This window comes from Mesoplodon mirus, assembly GCF_964341445.2.
Source record: "Mesoplodon mirus genome assembly, chromosome: 15".
Lineage (NCBI taxonomy): Eukaryota > Metazoa > Chordata > Mammalia > Artiodactyla > Ziphiidae > Mesoplodon > Mesoplodon mirus.
Window position 1 is genome coordinate 46,953,434 of NC_138991.1, and position 21,834 is coordinate 46,975,267.

At 38.0% G+C, this 21,834-nt stretch overlaps 1 protein-coding gene across 4 annotated transcripts in view; it reads right to left on the reverse strand.

The window, feature by feature from the left end:
- TNRC6A (trinucleotide repeat containing adaptor 6A) overlaps positions 1 to 21,834 on the reverse strand; it is a 99,980-nt gene that overhangs the window by 46,260 nt on the left and 31,886 nt on the right. For 3 of the 4 annotated variants that reach the window (XM_082600665.1, XM_082600664.1, XM_082600663.1), the window contains exon 5: positions 4,611 to 4,994. The exons of the other annotated variant lie outside the window; for it this stretch is intronic. In XM_082600665.1, the coding sequence (XP_082456791.1) occupies positions 4,611 to 4,994 (384 nt within the window). The remainder of the gene's footprint in view (positions 1 to 4,610; positions 4,995 to 21,834) is intronic. 4 annotated transcript variants of the gene reach the window in all.

Below are 21,834 nucleotides of genomic sequence, written 5' to 3' on the forward strand. Positions count from 1 at the left end.
TTTTGCCAGTCAGATGGCCTCTGTGGCAACTACTTACCATAGTAGCTGGAAAGAAGCCATAGATAACATGTAAATGAACGGGCATGGCAGGTTAAAGAAGACAAATGCAATACCACAACCAAGTGCGGTGTATGGATCATGACTGGTTTCTGGGGTAGGGACTGCGGGGAGACGACTACAGAAGACATTCATAGGGCTGTTGCTCTAGACCAGGTGGTGAGTGTCTGGACCAGGTCAATGGTGGCAGCAGTGCAGAGGAGAGAGGAAAGCTGAGAGACGTTCTGGAGTTACGATCAGCAGGGCATGGTAACCAGTGGCCTGCAGGCATGAAGAAGGAGGAGAGTTAAGCATGATTTCAAGAGTTCTAGATGGGTGACTGGGTGAATGGGGTTGCCGACCTTTTGAGCAATGGGATCCAGAAGGAGAAACTGGTGTGTGGCAAGATAATGAGTTCGATTCTGGACATGTTGAGTTTGAAGGGCCCAACATCAGCTGAAGAAATCCAGAAGACATGGAACCTAAAACTGGGGAGAGAGATGAAACAAAGCCTTGGGAGGGAATAAAATCTGAAAACTGGTCAAAGAAAAAAGAAAGAATGAAAGAGCTTTAAAAAGGAGGAAGTGGTCAATGATAAAAAATGTAGATATATATTAAGATAAGAATGGAAAAGTCTGTTTTGTAACCACAATTAAAAATAAAAAAAGTCTGGATTTGGCACACAGAATATCAGTGCCCTTAGTAAGAGCTACTTTAGTCAAGTGAGCAGGAGCCAGACTACAGAGGAATGAAGTGATGTATCAGAGATTCCAAGTATAGAGTATTTCTGTAAGAACTCTAAAAGTAGAGAGAAATTCTACAATAGCCCCAAGAGAATGGGAGTTTAAAGGAATTTATTTTAAAGATTATAAAGACTTGAATATGTTTACAGACCACGGGACAAGTTGAGAGCAAGAAGTGGAAGTTACAGGACAGCGAGGATGTGTACCATACCGAAAAGACAGTTAAGAGCACAGGTGGATGGACAGTATTTTAATCTTTAAACATCTCTGGAAACTTTAAAAAAATTGAAACGTAGGAAAATCTATAGTGTAATATAAAAAACACTCACACACCCCTCGCCTTAAGGTATATACTACTAATATCATAGAAAACTCCTGTGTACCCCTCTCTTGATTACATCTCCTTTCTTCTACGGTAGGTAACTGAGTGGTAACCACACAAAATGCTATATTTGAGTTTATTCATAAGCAAAATATGTTGTTTTGCAAGCTTTATATTTTATATAAATGATATCACACTATAAACAAAGACATTTTTGGTACCATGTGCAAAAATGTGAACATGAACTATGTATCACAGGATATTGTTGAAAATATCCCTCTTCTGCTTAACAGTGACTGTGGTAACATGGTTGTATAGAAGACTATCCTTATTCTTTAAGAAATTACCTGTGGAAGTATTAAAGGTGAAGTGCAATGAACATTTGTGCACACGTGTGCATATGTATGTATATATAATGTACTAATAACGGATGTATTTGAATCTATTTGTTTAACTTTTCTGCAGGTGTCATGTCAGTTGGATGATAAAAATGTGGGTTGAAACACTGGTCCATAAGAACAATACTGCTGCCAGCCCTGTTAAGCGTTAAGTCCCCCCAAATCCTTTATCACACAGCCTTCAGGCCCCCCAATTCAAGGGTTTTTTGGGGGAGTAGCAAGGCCTGATACCTTAAGGCTCTAAGAAATCAACTGCAAAAGAGAGGTCCCTTCAGTGATGACTGAAACCATCACTAAGTGTTTGAGGCACAGCCACAAACTGGCAGCTCAGCCTGCAGAGTTGTGTGGTTTAGCACAGGGTTCTAAAAACTTAAAATGAGAATGCAAAGGTAGTCAGGCAGGGTACAAAATTAATACGTTTACCACAGTCCCCATTGCTTCTTTTCATCCTTTACTCCACTTACCTGCTAGCCTATGAAGGCATTTAGTTTGTGTGGCCTCTAATTTAGAAAATACCTAATGTCATCTAGGTACTATCCCTCTTCCTTGACTGCAGTGAATAAACGAGAAATGCATTCTGTGAGGACACGGGAAGTGTATCCAGAACTCATCTTTACCATGCAAACTTTTAAGTAAATTTCTATGTATGTATTGCATGTATTAATTTAAATGTCAAATCTATTCCATTACCTATCTCTGTTCAGGAAACAAAAAAACCAAACACAAGTACAAACAGACAAAACAGTTAAGATTATGTTCCCACATTTCTGAACTACATGTAATTCACAACATGCAATTTTTGGGTTTCTGGGCTCTTGTTCATGCTGTTTGTACTGTCTAGCACGCTGCTCTTCATTGATTGCTAAGCTATTCTCTAATCTGCAAAATGAAAATTAAACATGTTAATAGAGTGTGGGTCATAAGCACCCCATAAGGGTTAGTCACTATATTATTATTATTATTGTGGTTATATTATTATTAGCCCTTCAGGAGCCAGGACAGACCTAAGAAGTCCTCCCTAATTCACAGACACCCAATGCTCTATTATGTGACTAGTGTTTCTATTATCATTTCTAGTAGCACCTACAAAAATATTTTAAGGTAAATATGTGACTATGCTGTTAAAGGGGGATTCATAAATGTTTAAAAAAAGACAAAAGCACAAGTCTGGTTCTTCTGCAGAATGCTTTGCCTTCATCCTCTGCATTCTCTAGCTGTGTGGGGATTTAATTTTAAACCTCAGTCAGATGGCTGCACCCTCCTATTTCCATCTTAACCTCCACATTAACGCAGTCCACCTTTGTGAAGTTGTTTTAGAAACAGGTGGGATACTTTTCCTTCTCAGCCTTTTTTGGAAGACTTCTTCCTATGCCCACATCTTAGGCTTTCTTTTCATCTGAATGTATACCCATAACACTTTTGGGTTTCTTGACCCATATCAATTTTTGAGAAATAAGATTCTTATACTCCCATTGTTTCCATTTCAATAACAGCTTGGCTCTTTCATTTCCCAAGTTGAAAAAGCATATTCAACATATATTTTCTAAATTTACTATCCCACTTTCCTGTTTGTTAATTATCACACCACTATTACTTAGCTTGCAGTAGGTACTCAAGCATTTGTTGTATAAATAACCTCTCCTAGGTTTTAACCACAATGATGCTGATGACTCAGTACATCTGCTTTGCTTCCAACCTGACTTCCCAGAGGAACTTCAAACCAAATTATTAATTGCTTGGCATTAGATCTAACATATCTAAACCAGACTCTTCCTCCTGAAAAGTGCAGGTCCTTCGGTAAAAGTTTCAGGGAAGATAATTCATTCAGTGCCTAAATATTAGGCACTAAACTAGCTGCTTTAACATGTCACATAATATCATCCCCAAAGCAACCCTACAGATTGGGTACTACACTTTACAGATTAGCAAAGACAAGTCAGATAAGTTAAGTGATTTGGCCAAGCTTATGCAAGAAAGTGTGTAGGGGAGTAGAAGTAAGTATTAACTTGGGCTGATAATTTAAGTTTGCATCCTTTCCAATAATGCGCTTCTCTAATTACCTATGCTCGAAAAATCACATCTGTGTCCTCTTCCTCCTTACCTATCACTACCAATATGCTGCCAAAGCAAAGCACGGTTGTTATGAACATAGCTTTGGAGTCCGACAGATCTCCATGTGAGTGCAGGCTCTACTACTTATTAGCTGTGAAATACCATATTACAATGTAGAGTAGTTCCTGGTATATATAAGAGAGTATAGAGGTAGAAAGTGAATATTCTACCTGGGATAGTTAGGAAAGGCTGCTCAAACGAGACTCGAACACATGGAACAATTATGTAACCTGCCAAGGTCACACATGCTGGTATATGGTGGAGCTAGGACTTCAAAACCAGGTCCATCTGGCTCTAGAGACTCTGTTCATTACCAGTCTGCTACTGTTTTCATGTGTGGGAACCTTGATTATCCTCAATTCTCTATATGACTTGTGGTAAATGTGTCAAAATAGTTCAATAAGTGAATGGAAAAACCAGTCGTCAGAACGTATCGAAACAAACTGGGCTTTGAGAAAACTGTAATCACATACTGGATTTATCTTCTGCCTCACAATCATTACTGAGCTGAGAAAAGCCATTCTGAGGCAATAACTGAAATGCATGTGCTCTGAACAGAATTTTCACGGGTGGTAGTCTCTTTACGGCACGTGGTAACTGATCTCAAGCCATTTTTGTCTTGGTGCCTCAGTTTCCTCTACCGAAAAGTGGAGATAAGAACAGCTTACACCTCTCAGGGTTGTTGAGGATTAAATGCAATAACGTGCACAGTTGCTTAGCATGTAACTTGGTGGGGGGGTGCTCAATTTTAGCTATAGTCTTATAATCAATTTTAGCTATAAGCTGTATATTAAAATGGGTAAGATCTGGAGGGGGAGCTCTAGTTAACCTACAGGAAACATTTTCAGATTCCCCATTCATAACTTCTGTATAGAATTCTTATTTTTACAACACAGATACTGATGAATACAAATACATCACCAAACAGGCATGAGTTTATAAACTTGCTACACTGCTAATGATGACAGTTGGAGTCTCGTAAGAAATGCCTTCTCTCACCTGACTGGTTTTTGCTGATCTGCACCTCTCCGTTATTTTGTGGCTGTTGATTTGTTAAAGCACTGCTCTCTGACTGGCTGCTTAACACTTTAACAGCAGATCCCAGGTTTGCTGCTATGACAGGAAAATGCTGACCCCTCTTTAGAAGCTGCTTATGTTCCTGGTGGCGAAATCGAGGTGGAACTTCGCGCGGATACCGAGGCAAGGCCTGTGGTGGCTGCGGCTGCGGCGGCTGCTGTGGCTGTGGCGGCGGCTGCGGCGGCGGCTGCTGATTGTTGGCTGTGGCTCGCTTGGCATTATTATTAGTGCTGGTTGCTGTGGAAGTGCCGTTATTAGAGTTGGCAGGCTGAGGCTGGCTTACACTGGGCTTTATCTGTTCTGGCACTAATCCCAACAAAAGAAAAGGGGTGGAAAAGATTAGCCAGTAAAGTGCACCTCCATTGCAAGCCATCTAAGTAAAAAGGCTCTAAGAAAACAATCCTAAAGGAACAGAAGCTTTACGTGTGCAGGGATACCCTTCCTCATTCATGGGCTCCAGTTTTCTTAAGAAGGATCACTGCCAAGCGTCAAATTTTACTTCTGCTAACTACCTATCCGATAAGGGAATGGACACCAGTCAGCATTCCCTGTCCTGGATGACAGTTCATGCTCACCATCTCTTTCCCATATTATCTCCAATTAGAGAACAAGCACTGATTATACAACTCTGGAACTCACAATAACTAAAAGAACAAAGGTGACAAATCAAGTTTTGGTCATCCCAAAAGAATCCTCAATTCCCCAGTAACTGTTCTTAATCTGCCTCATGTTTAATGTGTTTGGCCCCTATTTTTCATCTTTGAAAGACAACACAGAGTAAGGGTAGAAAAGAATCCTGCTAGTTCCCTTACAAAACAGCGAAGTTAACACTGCTTTTTGTTATTAAAATGCAAAGCCTGAATCAAGTAAGACAAATTCAGAATTGGGATGTATATACAAAGAGCATAGACTGAAATCTATGAGACTAACCAAAATTGGAGAAATAACTTGCATACCCTGTCTTAAGCAAGTCTGAAAAATAGCTATCTGTCTACTGTATGAACAATCAGAGACTACAGTGAATTTCTGGCCTCCTAAAAGAGATTAAATAAGTAAATAAACTGAGGGAAATGCTCTAAACCAGTGAAAATATACCCCATCTCTAAAACTACAGGGAGGCAGCGTGGTATATGAACTTTTGGTGCCAGATGGACCCAGGTTTCAATCCCAGCTCTGCCTTTAGTAAGCTCTGTGTCTTTGGACAAGTTGTAAAAACCCAAGCCTGTGGTCTCCTCTGTAAAAGAGGGATAACACCTATTGCTTGCAGAGCTATCCTAAGGTGAAATATATTAATGTTTACAGAGCACCAAACACAAGGCTATACACGCATACTCTGGTTTATTGTGCTTCGCTTTATTGCACTTAGAAGATACGGTGGTGGTTTTGTTTTTTGTTTTTTACAAATGGAAGGTCTGTGGCAACCCTGCATCGAGCAAGTCTATCGGTGTCATTTTTTAAAACCGCACCTGCTCACTTTGTGTCTCTGTTTCACATTTTGGTAATTCTCACCGTGTTTCAAACTTTTTCATTATTATTAGTTATGGTGATCTATGATCAGTGACCTTTGATGTTACCGCTGCAAAAAGATTACGACCCACAGAAGGCTCAGATAATGGTTAGCATTTTTTAGCAATAAGTATTTTTAAATTAAGGTATGTATATTTTTTAAGACATAATACTATTGAACACTTAATGGACTACAGGATAGTGCAAACATAACTTTTACATGCACTGGGAAACAAAAAAATTTGTGACTCGCTTTATTGTGATATTCACTTTATCATTTTGTGTGTGCAGTTTTAAATTATTAGTTTTTAAAATAAAAATATACATTCACTTTACTCCGGTGGCCTGGAACTGAACCCACAATACCTCTGAGGTATGCCTGTAAAGTGCCTATTTTTTAATGATTGGCATAATACCACTTTATACTTTTGTAGCAGTTTAATGTTTCTCTGAGATTTTGCTGCATCTTCACAGATGCCACTGTCAGATAAAGTGATTCGTCTCCATGTGATCGGTGAGGACACTCAGAGAAAACTGTTCAAGAGTTAAGAGCTCCAACCCCACCACTCACTAGCTACGCTATTTCTGTGTCTTTTTCCTTGCCTATATGGTATAGACAGTCTTCATCTAGTACCCAGAATAATGTAAACACTCAGTAAACAAAAGCTATTACTGTGGCCCAAATTAAAGAAATATTTATCAAATGCCTAAAATGTATACGATTCTGTGATAAAGTGTTGGTCACATGGGTTGTTTGCAATAGCCACCCAACTTCCTCTTACAAACCCTCAGATCTACAGCCACCTTTCATTTAACAGTCTAGCCTCACTATTGTCTTCTTTCTCTGAACTGGTGGATTTAGTCTATATCACTAATACTGATACGTTTTATTCTTAATATATGATCTTGACCTCTTATTTCTTAAAATCTGATTTTGATTTTTCTAAAGTAATACAAAAAAATTGTATTTCAGGAGGAATTACATTGAAAAATCACAAACATTCCATCTATTGCTTCGAATTCCTTCCATTCTTGAAGGCAACCGAAAAGCCTCTTATTAGCATTTGGGCCAAGTGCATTCTAGGTCTAATTACTTTATGTAGAAAATTCTGTCTCCTAGACAATTTTATGCTCCCAGAATGTAACAACAGTGTATATACCTCTGTCATGAGGAAAATAAGGAACTAGAATATTCTAAAGTACCTCTGAAACCAAAAGAAGATGAAGTATATGTAACCATGAAATTATAAGGCACATAAAAACTCTAACTCAGCTGTTACATGCCTAGTATTGGGCTCAGTATGGTATTTGGCAATTGAATGTAACCTTAAAGTGGTACAGTTACCCACTGCTAAAGTCTGTCCGCCACTTTATTACTAAAGGGAAAAGATTGTGACAACAATTTAATACCCAAACAAGATGTTATTTATGTGAGACAGCAACAGGAAAGTGTTGTTTAATACGTTCAAGGAATCAGAAGATATCCTACATGCAAACACTGTGAATAACCTATACGAAGACATGTATAAGAACCCTAACACTACTTCAGAAGTGACTAGGAACTCAGAAGCAGTATTTACATCGGTCACCCAGCAACCCCACACCTACCTCAAAAATTCAAAGAACTCCTGTATTTCTTATCAATAACGCGCCATGGGGAAAATAAGGCTGAAAGACATACTAGTTTCTAGGGCCAGAAAACTTCACTGACACCAGTAAAAACATTAAGACACGTTAACTACTGATTATAATACTAAACTAAATAATCTAAAGTAAAATCTCAGATGTAAACATGGGATGCAGTAGAAAAGAGTAAAGGAGAAGCTAACAGTGCATGTAGGTGTGCCAGGGTAAGGGTGGAGTTGCTGGGTAACAGATATAAATACTGAATAATTTTCACTGCTGTATATGTGTAGTTAAAATTTAGGTTAATTATGTCAGTAAATATTTAAACCATTGGAAGGGGGAAAAATGACAAAACGATCCATTCAACAGATACAGAAAATGCAATAAAATTACTTTTAAATTGTGGTTAACATGAAATACAAAATGAAATGTCAAGCATAAAACTCAAAATATCTGTAATCACAATAAAAATGTGAGTGGGTTAAATTAACTAGTTAATAAAAGACCTTAAACAGGGCTAAGAAAAGAAAAAACAAACTTAAGGAATATACTTATCAAAAATCACTCCTGAAACGAAACAATGCAGGAAAATTGGTGGAAAAGTACAGAGACAGATATACTAACAAGAAATGCTAACAAAACTTAGATGAAAGCAACATTAATATCAGACTTTTAAAATTCAAAGAGAAAGCATTATAAAGATTTTGCAAATTGATAAAAGAAACCAACTAAAAAGAAATAAACAGCTAAGAACCTTTATATACCAAATCTTAGTATCAAAACATGTAAACCAAGTGGGGACAGAAAAGAAAAACTGAGAAAAAGCAAAACCATATATCTTGAAGTGAGGTAACACCCTTTTTGACAAGCACCTGAGAAACAGTCATGAAGTGCACACACAAACCATTCAGCACTAAAGAAAACATCAATAAATTACAAAAAGTAGGAATAATACAGATGGTATTTCTGGATTACAATGGCATCACACTAGAAACACAGGCAAATACAACTGCCTTACTTAAAATAAATTTTGAGTTGAAGAGGAAATAAATACCAAAACTGTAGAATTATATTAAAAAATAGTGAAAACAATATACATAATAAATTTTAAGATATCATAGACTTAATTATTTTCAACAAATGAGAATGAATGTGAAGCAACCAACTCAAGTTAAAAATCGAACAAAAGGAAGCAGTAAGAAAGAATCAGTAAAAAAAAAAAAAAAAGTAGAAATCAATGACTTTAAAAGTGAACCAATAGCAAATAAAGAGTTGAATAAATATATGACACAAATATAAAAAAGGAATATAAACAATATATGCTATAATTTTACATTTTAATCTCTGGAATATTTTACACTGTTGATTCAATAAGTTTTTTGGAATGCAAATAAGTGAACCAATAAATCCAAGGCATGGTTCTATGAAAAAAGTAAACTACCAATTAACCTAATTTTTAAAAAAGAAAATGGAAAAAAAATAAGAGATGATTTTCTAAAATTAAGATATTTCATAAGGCTTAACTCAATAAATAATTGGAAAAACTGGAGGAGGGAATTATTTAACACTGATCCCAGAAGAGGCAGAAAAAAATAGATTAATTAGCATAGAAGAAGTGGAGAAATTTATGAAATCATCCATCAGGATCACATAGTTTGATCAATACTACCATGCATACTTCTTCATTTTTTTTAACTATCATACTTTTAAGAAATATTTATCTCTAAATCAAATGCTATTTAAATTGTTGTAGGGCACAGCATGAGATGGAATACCAACATTAACACTGTTACAAATAAATCGGACAAAATTTTCGTAATCCCAAACAATGGGGGAAATAAAAGAAGAAATATAAATAGTACTGGGGAAAAAAGGACATAACTTCAAATATAGAGATTCTGTAAAGACAAGAAAATACTATAATCTATACCAATAAAACAGAAAACCCAGCTAAACTGACTGTGCTACAACATGGCTTGGCAAATCTTTCCTGTAAAGGGCCAGACAGTAAACATTTTAGGTTTTGCAGGCCATACAGTCTCTGTTGCAACTACTCAACTTGCTGCTGTAGCACAAAAAAACAGCCATAGACAGCACGTAAATGAATGGATATGATTGTGTTCCAACAAAACTTCACATAAAACAAACAGGCAGTGGGCCAGATCTGGCCTGCAGGCTGTAGTTTTCCAGCCTCTGCTCTGTAAAATATAATTTACCAAAATGAGCTCACAGAGGAGGAGAAGATCCTATGGAATAGTAACAGCAGAGGACACTGAAAGATCCTGCAAGATTTACCTCCCTAAAAAGCACCTGGCTCAGATGACTTTACAGGGAGTATGTAAATAAAATCCTCAAGAAGCATATATAATATCCATCTTACATAAACTGTTCCAGAACAAAGAAGTAAAGGTTCAAAAGACTGGCTGGATTCAAATTTTGGCTCTGCAACTTACTAGCTACATGACCACGGGCAAAGTGCTTATCCCCTCTGTACCTGTTTCCTCATCTGTAAAACAGAGTTAAGTATTAATACCTACACCCATCGGGTTTTTGTGAGGTTTTAACAAGATAATAGATGTAAAGAACTAAAACCAGTACCTGGCACATGGTTAGTACTCAATAAATGTCAGTGATTACTATTACCATCTGGGTAAAAAAAAAGGAGGAGGAATTAGGATGAACCCCAGGTTTCTGGCCTGGAATCCGAGTACACAGTAGTACCATTTACTAAGATATGAAATAGAAGACAAAAATTAAATTTGGGAAGTATGTGAGAATGAGTTTAGTGTTTGTTTGTTTGTTTAATTGTTAGGTTTGTTATTACTATAGGACAGCCATTGTCAAACTTTTTGTTCTCAAGACCCCTTTACACTTTAAAAAATTACTGAGAACGCCAACAATTTTTTGTTCATGTGGGTTACATCTATAGATATTTACCATACTAGGAATTTAAACAAAGAAAATTTTAAAATATTTATTGACTCATTAAGAAAGTCCTTTATATATTAAAATCAATTTTTGAAAAAAATTTTCCAAAACAAAAAAAGAAAAGTATGCATTGTTTTACATTTTTGCAAATCCCTTTAACATCTGGCTTAACAGAAGGCAGGTGGATTCTCACATCTACTTCTGCATCGGATTTGTTGTGACTTGCACATTATGTACCCTCTAGAAAACTCCACTATATACTCATGAGAGAATAAGTAGCTAGACAAAGCCTTTCTACTATTATTACGAAAATAGTTTTAACCTTGTGGATCTCATGAAAGCGTCAGGAAGCCTCTCAGGTGTCCTTGGGTAAACTATGAAAACCAGTGCTATAAGAATGCTACTGAATATATGGTTCTAGAATTTAGTAAAAGTTTGAACTAAAAATATGGATTTAGGATTCAGCATACAGGTAGAAAAAGAAGTTATGAAGCTGTAAAATAAGAAATGGCAAGACCTAAAGAATAGGTTTAAATAGCAGACAGAAGCAGAGAAGTTATGGCAAGAATAAGTTACGACTGCCAGAGAAGTAGGAGTGCTGTTGTTTATTTTAGTAAACGGCCTCACTATCTATCTAATTACTAAAGCAGGGACATCGTCCTCAAATTCTCCCTATCCCTTTAGGTCCAGTCAGTCTAAAGGTCCAATAGATTAATTATCTCCTTGATACAATCCAAACGCATCCTTGTATCTCCAATGTCACTGCTGTGATTTAGGCCCTTATCAATTTCATCTTGCAAAAACCTAACTGGTCTCCTTGGCTTAAGTGTTGATCCCATCCCACCCCCCTTTCACTCTCCCCAAATCTATCATCTCTCTGCCCCACATTATTTATATTATTAAAGTGCTCTCAGAATTAATGCAAAGTCCTTAGCACAGCCCCTATCTATCACTTTTCCAGATTCATATCCTGCTACATCCACACACATCTCCTCTTCTGCATCAAATACCTCCAGTTCTCTGAAAGGCATCATGCTCTTTCATGACATTCCTTTCTTGAAAATCTTTCTGTCTACCACCTTTCCTAGGAAACAACTAATCACCCCCCACTACCCCCCTATTCAGCTAATCTTATAAGTATTTTACGACAACATCCCCTCCCCACTCCCATGAAACTCTTAGGCACTCCTTACACCAGAAGTCCCCAACCTTTTTGGCACCAGGGACCGGTTTCGTGGGAGACAATTTTCCACAGACGGGGGTGGGGCGGTGTGGTTCAGGCAGTAACGCGAGCGATGGGGAGGTGCACATGAAGCTTCGCTCCCTGGCCTGCCACCCACCTCCTGCTGTGTGGCCCGGTTCCTAACAGGCCCCGGGGTTGGGGACCCCTGCCTTACACTACATGTGCCCTGTAAGTGCAGGTTTCTTACTTCTGCTTCCTTTTTCCACGTGGTGTTCCCAGCACCAAGAACAGCAAATGGCATGTTCAAAAATCCTAGAGAAATCAGAAATATACCTTTTCCTGGGTCTTAGCTCTGCTTCTTCAAGGAACTCTTACCTTCCTACCCAAAATTTCCCATCTTAAATTACCAACACGAAGAGGAACACAGCTGATTTGTCCTTCTACAATCCTCTAGGTTTAGCTGACTGAGTAAATTCTTCCACCGAGCTTCATTAATGAATTTCTGGATGAAACCAGCCTATTAACCAATTCTGCTCTTCAGCAAAACACCTTAGGCAAGGTACATCTGTTCTAATGTACAGATCTTCTTTAAGAGCTACAGGATATCCATACAATATTCACAATATGGTATTCCCAAGATCTTGGTTAATCTGTCCATCAAATTTTGTCCAAATATGTGAGATGCAGAAAAGTGGGATGATGAAAGATTTTTCAGGCAGAGGCACATGCTTTTAAAAAAAAAAAGGCATCTACTGTATAGCACAGGGAACTCTACTCAATATTCTGTAATAACCTATATGGGAAAAGAATCGAAAAAGAATGGATATATGTATATGTATAACTGAATCCCTTTGCTGTACACCTGAAACTAACACAACACTGTAAATCAACTATACTCCAATATAAAATAAAAATTAAAAAAGGAAAAAAATAGTCAGATTGCCCTCAAGTCTCTCTTTCATAACTAACAATTCTAGAAGTGATCCCCAAATTTATTTAATTAAAAGTGCTATGGGGCATGTGTTTAAAACAAAAACAGGTTCTTCAAGCCTCACAGATTTACTAAATCAGAATCTGTATTTTTTTTTTTTTTTTTTTTCTTTTTGCGGTATGCGGGCCTCTCACTGTTGTGGCCTCTCCCGTTGCGGAGCACAGGCTCCGGATGCGCAGGCCCAGCGGCCGTGGCTCACGGGCCCAGCCGCTCTGCGGCATATGGGATCCTCCCAGACCAGGGCACGAACCCGTATCCCCTGCATCGGCAGGCGGACTCTCAACCACTGCGCCACCAGGGAGGCCCAGAATCTGTATTTTTAAAAGCACATATCAGGGCTTCCCTGGTGGCGCGGCGTGGCAGTGGTTGAAAGTCCGCCTGCCGATTCAGGGGACACGGGTTCGTGCCCCGGTCCGGGAAGATCCCACATGCCGCGGAGCGGCTGGGCCCGGGAGCCATGGCCGCTGAGCCTGCGCGTCCGGAGCCTGTGCTCCACAACAGTGAGAGGCCCGCGTACCGCAAAAAAAAAAAAAAAAAAAAAAAAAAAAAAGCACATATCATGTGGTTCTCATTTCTGAGTAAGTTTTGAAAACTAGATACTGGAGCAACATCTACAGAGCTTTTGACTTCCATTTGTGAGTCCAAAACAAAACAAAACGAAAGATAATACCTAACAATTCAACTAGAAGTTAGTGACAGGAACAACAAAAAAAGTCCCAAACACACTGGGGGAAAAAAAAGTTTGCAAAAGTTATATAATAAAGGAATTTTTAAATTTAATTTTTGATTAATTTGATTTTTTTAATTAGAAAAAATGGTCCCAAATATATATAAAAATGAAGTTCAGATAAATTAAACAGTTACACTATACAATGCTAAATTTTTAAAAAGCTTTCAGAAAACACAGGCAAAACTTTTTCTAAAATCTGGATAAATGGTAGGTTTTCTCAGCATAAAAATGAGTCAAGAAATCAAAGAGTAAAAATTGTTAAGTTTGAGCAAATAAAATTATGCAGTATATTTTATTTTTTCAAAGGTGTCTGTGTGTATATATTTATTCCAAATTAAAAGGCAAACTGGAAAATATCTGTCCTTTGGAACAAGTTAAAGGGATCCATTCCCTCCCCTCCCACTGCCCACCCCAATTTTCCCTAACCAAAGGGGAAAAGGTACTGTTTTGGTTTAAGGCTGCTAAACCTAACATAGGAAAGCATTCAACAGAGTCACTAGAGTTTAGGACCAGAGTCTTAAACTAAGAATATAAATGTTATTTAATTTTGCTTTCCTTCTTCTAAACATATATTTGCATCTTCTGCATATGTACCCCCTATGGGGTCTGATATTTAGATATTTCTACCTGGTATCTCATCCTCAGAACAACCTCAAACATATAATACAGTCCATAATCTTAGAAATTTTTGCATCAAACACATTAAATGGAATGTTAATGAGCTTCTTATACAGAGAGCTCATGTAAACAGATAACAAAAACTCTATGCCCAAGAGGTAAATGGGTAGAGAAGAATGGGCAATTCATAAGAGCAAAAAAGTACAAACAATTAAACATATGATACTCCATTTTATCAATAAACAAATTGATTTATATTTAAATCAAAACAATAAAATACCAATTTTGGCCTGACAGATTTATAAAGATAATATATCCCATTCTTATGTTGCAAGACATATTCCTTGCACTATGGCAGAGACACTGCACTGTGATTCACCCATGCTGGGTTGGGTTCTACTTTAATGAGAGGAAAAAGCAAGTCATCGTCTGGGTGAGGAGGAACTCTGAAATGACTGGGGAAACTGCTAATATGTTTCAAGGGACTAAAAGGTTGCTAGGATACTGCAAAACCATAGTTGTGGGAGTTACAATTTACCAAGTATCAGTTGGATGCCACACAATTTATCTAATATCTCTTTATCCTCACCATGATTCTATGCATTTGAATTATTACTTCCATTTTACCAATAAGGCAGCTAAGGGCAGAAGAAGGCTGCCCATGACTAAACATCTAGTAAATGGCGAAGCTAAAATTTAAAACCAAATCTGACCCCCAAACTAATGTTCCTCCTAGTATACATTTTCATCTTACTTATAAGAGCAAAATCATACTCTCCAAAAATAAAGGAATGACTAATTCTGGCTTAATGACTTTGAAAGCTACAAATCAAAATTTTCTAACCAGCGTTTATAAGTTATCTATCACATACTCAGCATTAACTACCCTCCAGTGATTTATGTTCTATATTATATATCATTTCATTCCCACATTAAGTAACCTGGATTATCTCCTTTTAACAGTCAAACCGAAGCTTAGAGGTTACATTACTTGCTCAAGGTCACAGAGATAAGAACTACAAAGGCAGTATTCAAATCCAAGTTTATCTGACTCAGAAGACTGGACTTTTAACCACTATGCCTGGTTTACACAAAAATTCCAGGATTATTTTATTAGATGAATCAATGCTTTTCACTTCTGGCAAAATGCTGCCTTTAAGTAACATTTTATCAGGCGTACTTTCACTAAGGCTAGTGGCACTGAGAGAGAGAGCTCTTAGTAAGCATTCTGAAGCACAGCTACTATTCTAATTAGACCTACAAGTATATAAAAGTGAAAATGATGATATATAATGTGTTTTTTCCTAGTCTGGAGCTTTCTTTTACCTGGTTGTAACTGATAAAGCTATTCTTGCTAATCCATCCCGACTTCTACTCCAAAATTTATACCAGAAGACTCCTGATTTGTTTTCTTTGAAATTGAAGACCTAATTGTTGCCCAGGCAAAATATCTCAGGGCTCAGGACACAACCATACGATGCCTCCAACAACTATAGGCTCATTAGTCCCTGAATCTAGTTTTTGACAATAGTTTACTTTGTTAACTGCAGTAATCTCTGCTTTTCTCATATCTATTTCCTGTCTCCTTTGTCCTGCTCCAGTCTCATCAGGCATCTGAATTCACCAAAATCTTTTCTACTTATTTTAATAATTTATTAGTATTTATAAGCAAACACATCTATATTTGGTAGAAATAAAATGGTTCTTACCTAAAACAAAAAGGCGTCCTTAGCATTCTTCATAACCTCCTGAGTACATAAATCTAGATTTACATGTATAAATCTATATAAATAATTTCTTTCTCAATAGGAGAAAAGGAAAAATGGTGACTCTGATATACCTAAAAACAGTACTTTTTATTGACTCCCATGGAAGCAGAAGCCCATTTCCCCCCTTTCTGTTAGTGCATAGTTAGAAATCTTTTTGTTACATAGCTCAAAGACATCTTCATAGAAACACATTCACCATTAGTAAATTCTTAATCATTAACAACCTCCTCTTCTTCAAAGAGGTCAGTACCCATTTGCCTTCAAAATCTCTCATAAAGCCAAAGTACTATCATGGCACATTTGGAATCAGAACCTGGTCTTCCAAATATTACCTAATACCTGCCTGTGGTACAAAAGTCATGTTTCTACCATGCATACTGTGGAGAAAAACACTGAACTGAACCCCAATTCTAACAGCAGACCTTTCCAATCTGTGTGACAGGAATCGGTTATAGGGATGCTGAGGGGAGCAGCACTTCAGAGTCCAGGTGACCAGACTCTCTAGATCGTCATCCTCAGCTGAGAGCAGCCTCTTCTGTTTACAATAGCCCCACAAATGTCATTTTCTACATGTGCCATTATGTGAATAAGGTCAGGCAATGTGCTTCAAGTCACAATCTATTTGGGCCTCAATCTTCTCCTGTATGCAGTACAGTGATCCTTTGTCAGGCCACCAAAGTTCCTGAATTTCATTATTGTAGGAGGCTTTGTGATTGAGCAACTTATGATCTCATGGAGAAAACAGAGTGCTAAGCTGAGATCACAGGTAAAAACATTTAAAACAAAGATGAGAATGGAAACACAGCGGGGACAAGGACTTGGAGTTTGTTTTGTTCATGCACAACAGGGACCACAACAGTGCATGAAACAGGGTGGGCACACAATAAGTATTTCATGAATGTTAAATGATTCCTGAAAAGTCAACCACTTCACACATCACAAAATTGTCGAAACCTCTCTGATTCAAAAAATTTTGCTGGTAATACAATTTTTTATTTATTTCTTTGTGCTCAGTCAACAGGGAACTACTATAAAATCTGTTAGAAGATCTTTCTGTAATATTTTTAAAAGATGCATTGTTTTAGTTCATTCATTGCATGTTATTAAAGCATGGGCAGGGACTTCCCTGGTAGCGCAGTGGTTAAGAGTCTGCCTGCCAATGCAGGGGACATGGGTTCTAGCCCTGGTCTGGGAAGATCCCACATACCGCGGAGCGACCATGCGCATGTGGAGCCTGTGCTCCGCAATGGGAGAGGTCTCGACAGAGAGAGGCCCGTGCACCGCGATGAAGAGTGGCCCCCGCTCACCGCAACTAGAGAAAGCCCTCGCACAGAAACGAAGACCCAACACAGCCAAAAATAAATAAATAAATAAATAAGAGTACGAACTAGGAAACTTAATTTTTTTTTTTTTTTTTAAAAAAAGCATGGGCAATGGTGTAGCTCTCCTGTTCTGTCTTCCATGTAACTAACTACAGGGATATTTTCAAAGAAAAAGCAGCAGTAGAGCCCAGTAGGGTTAATAGTCCAACCCTTACTCAGACACCAATCAGCTGCATAACCAATAGGAAAGTTACTTAACCTTTCTTAATCTTGATTTTACCTGTAAATGGTGATAATACTATCCACTCTCATAGGGCTGTTGAAACGATTAAATGCAGCCTTATATTGTGCTAGTACACACTGATGAAGCCCTATTCCTGTATTAGTTTTTAACTATCCACTGCATTAAGTCTCACAGTTCCCAGGCTGCTGCCCTGGTGCCTTTGCTGGGTCCCACACATTTCCCAAAATTCAATAGCTAAGGGTTAATCTTAGCACATTAAGATCTTAGGTCTGCTCCAGTACAGTGTTATGAATCACTGGTGCCCATTCACTATTAGTAATTAAATATTCAGAATCTCGCCTTGACTAAATGAAATATAATCAAGCACAATATAAATATAAAGCACAGTGCATGCTACAGAGTAAGTGCTCAGAGTTAGCTATCTTGACGCCTCCAATATGATGTGACATGCAGCTGATTTAACAGCTCTTGAATATTTTGATCACTCCCTAGATCAATGGAGTTAAGTAATGAAATTGTGTTTGATAGAAAAACAGAAAGGCTAGAATTGAATACAAATAATGGTTTCCAACTATGGCAGTAACAAAAATGTGTTTTAAATGTTGAGTCAATTCTCATGAGTTTTTAATTAATCCGGAAAGAGAACAGCCACAATAAACTATGCTTCCCTATGTGATCACCAGAAAACAAAAAATCTGTATCAAATTTTCTCTATTCCTGCTTCCATCCCAGGCTCCCCTCATCTCCTTTAGGAGCTCTAGGGTTTGTTATTCTCTGTAATTAGCTTGCTTATGAAACCACTTGAAGAAAGCACTGACATGATACAGACAGACAGAAAAATAAATATTAGCTGTCAAAAATTAACAGTGCTTATTCTTTTGCAAGGAATGTACAATTAGTATGCTTCCAAAACAAGCCAGTGTCAGAGCTGGAAAGCTGTTTTTAAAAAATGACGTTTATTCTTGATAGAGTTCCCAGTCCTTCCCTGTCTTTACAATGTATATAGGTCCACAGGATACCCATCTGTTCCTGTAACTCATCATAATTTTTTTAGCACTTCATTCCTCTGCTGTTTCAAAGAGATACTCATCATATACATATTTTAGAAAGGAATTTCAAATATTCAAACATTCAAATAGCTATGCTCCTTACAGTTTTTCCAAGTTCAAGTCAAAAGGTAAGAATAAAATTTTCAGAAATTTCATTATGTCACTCATTATAATGGTCCACATTTTTATGAGATGACGCATGAGTCCACTGCACCAAGAAATAAACATCATATTGTTCTCATATAAGAAAGCTGGTCAAGAATTTAATTTATGACACCTTACAAAAATCCAGCTTTTATACAGTTTCACCACTGAATGAGAGCAACATAAGTAGGTATTATTTAATCGGGAATGGCAGTAGCCTTAGAAAAAGAAGTAGCTCATTAAGGCAGAATTCTACAGGGAGTGCCGGGCCTAACCAGTTATGCAGTCTTGAGCACTAAAATCTTGACTCTTAACAACCAAGAAGGTTCTAGAACTATGTGGTCCAATAAAATTTAAAATTCAGTTCCTCAGTCACATTAGCCAGATTTCAAGTACTTAAGAGCCACATGTGACTAAACCTGGGCTTTATACAGACTCTATAATACAGAAAGACAGAAAGGATGCTGACAGTATAAACTATAATCCTGAATTAGGTGAATTCTCCTGATTTTTAAATGTTGGCAATCAATTAAAAATTTAAAGGATAACAATAAAAACACTGTGTGGAGACCACAGGAGATCAGGGAGAAATGACAACTAAACAAATTATCTTGCATTGGATCCTAGAACAGAAAAGTTAATGGAAGAACTGGTGAAATCTAAATACAGTCTGGAGTTCAGTAATATCAACGTATGTCAGTTTCTTAGTTTTGACAAATGTACCACAGAAATGTAAGATGTTAATAATGGGGAACTGGGTGAGGTCTATATGGAAACTCTCTGTACTATCTTTTCAACTTTTCAGTAAATCATAAATTATTCCAAAATAAAGTTTAGTAAAAAAACAACAACTGTGTGAGCCAAACCCATACCACAAGCCTCCAATTTATAATCTAATCACTTCCATAAACACCATATATTGTACACACCACGAAAATAAATACATTTTCATGAATCAGAATAAGCGTGACCAAGTATGAAGGGAGCTGCCATCAAAAGAAGGATGAAGTGAGTAAAATAGTTGGCAAAACAACATAAAGCATTTTGAAGTGACTTTCATATACTCAGCCTAACATTCTCAGAATTGTGGAAAATCTAAACAAAAGGTTCAAATATGTTCATGTTTTATGTATGGATATAAAAGAATGACTTACATTTAGAAAGGATATAAACAGTAGGTACTCAAAGATCATGTCTGAAGAAACAAATATCCATGGACCAGTCAAAAATCTAAGATAGAATATAAGTGAGTGCCCCAAGCTTAATACACATCACAACATCCTAAGAAACTGGAAAGGGAAGGATCAAGAGCAGTTAGAGAGATCCACTAGAAGATGAGTTCTGAGAGGGTTAGAAAAGCTGAAAGGCATCCTTGGCTAAGAAATGGAATCAAAAAGAAACAAACAGGAATGAACATGAAAAAGATAAGAATGATCTGCAAAGTATAAAGGAGTGATGGGAAACAAGTTGGTTAGATCATGGGAGGTCATATTAAAGCGGGACTTGAAAGTCAACCAGGAGTTTGGTTTTGAAGCAAAGCAACAAGGAACAACTCAACATTCCTATCCAGGCGAGTGGTGTGAGAAAAGTGGAGTTTTAAGAAAATTAATTTGGTCATGTTCCTACTAAAATTTTTCTTTGAGGGGGGGGCATGCCACAAGGCTTGCAGGACCTTAGTTCCCCAACTAGGAATGGAACCTGTGGCCCCTGCACTGGAAGCTCAGAGTTCTAACCACTGGACTGCCAGGGAATTCCCCATGTTCCTACTAAACTAATTTGGCAGTGCTACTCCCTACATCATTCCACATCCCTGTAACTTTCTTAGACATCCAAATTCAAAGCCACAATATCACCTTCAGGTCCTCTTCTGATCTCACCAATCCTGTCAATTATATCTCAAACATCTGTCATCCATCTCCTACCTCTACTGTCAAGACCTCAGTTCAAATCCTCATTACCCTCTCTATTCCTTCTCTTCTCTTCTCTAGTACTGCTCCTTTTTGGTGACACTAGACACAACTGACAAAGAAATGTTCTTAAAGCATAGCTTATGACCATGACCTCTAAATACAAGAACTTTGCTAGCTCTCCACTCTTTTTTTTTTTTTTTTTTTTTTTTTTTGCGTTATGCGGGCCTCTCACTGTTGTGGCCTCTCCCCTTGCGGAGCGCAGGCTCCGGACGCACAGGCTCAGCGGCCATGGCTCACGGGCCTAGCCGCTCCACGGCATGTGGGATCCTCCCAGACCGGGGCACGAACCCGTGTCCCCTGCATCGGCAGGCGGACTCTCAACCACTGCGCCACCAGGGAAGCCCCCTAGCTCTCCACTCTTTAAGCAGCATGAAGTCCGTCCTCTGGTTCCCCCTACCTCTATGCCTATATTCGGCCCCTTCCCTTTAACACCCCTATTCTCATTCTCTGAATATTCCCTCTTCTTGTCCACCTGCCTCTTCTGCCCAGTGTCTTTTTTCTGTTAGCTCCATCTTTCAAATCCCTGCCCATCTTTCAACCAAAACTTTCCATGTAAGTGATTGCTAGATTTAAAAGAATGAAAAAACAAATGATGTCACCCTCTTCTTAAGCTCTTCAGTGGCTCCTTGAGTACATTTAGCATATAAGGCCCTCTCTGACCTGGTCCCTGCCTACCTCCTTCAGAAAAACCCCTCAACCCTGACCACTTATCACTAGGTATTTAATGCTCTTGGAATACCACCAATGCACATAACATCACATTATGTCTTGTCTCTGTGCCTTCACTCATGTTGATCCCTCTGCCATTTCATTCTTTCTTTGACACACTGTCTCATCTTTAAGACTCACAACCTCAAAAAGGTCTTCCTTATCTGTTCTTGTTCACTCTCATACAACTGCACCTAAAAATGTTACCTTAAGCAATGCCTTGGACTTCCCTGGTGGCGCAGTGGTTAAGAATCTGCCTGCCAATGCAGGGGACACGGGTTCAAGCCCTGGTCCGGGAAGATCCCACATGCTGCTGAGCAACTAAGCCCGTGTGCCACAACTGCTGAGCCTGCGCTCT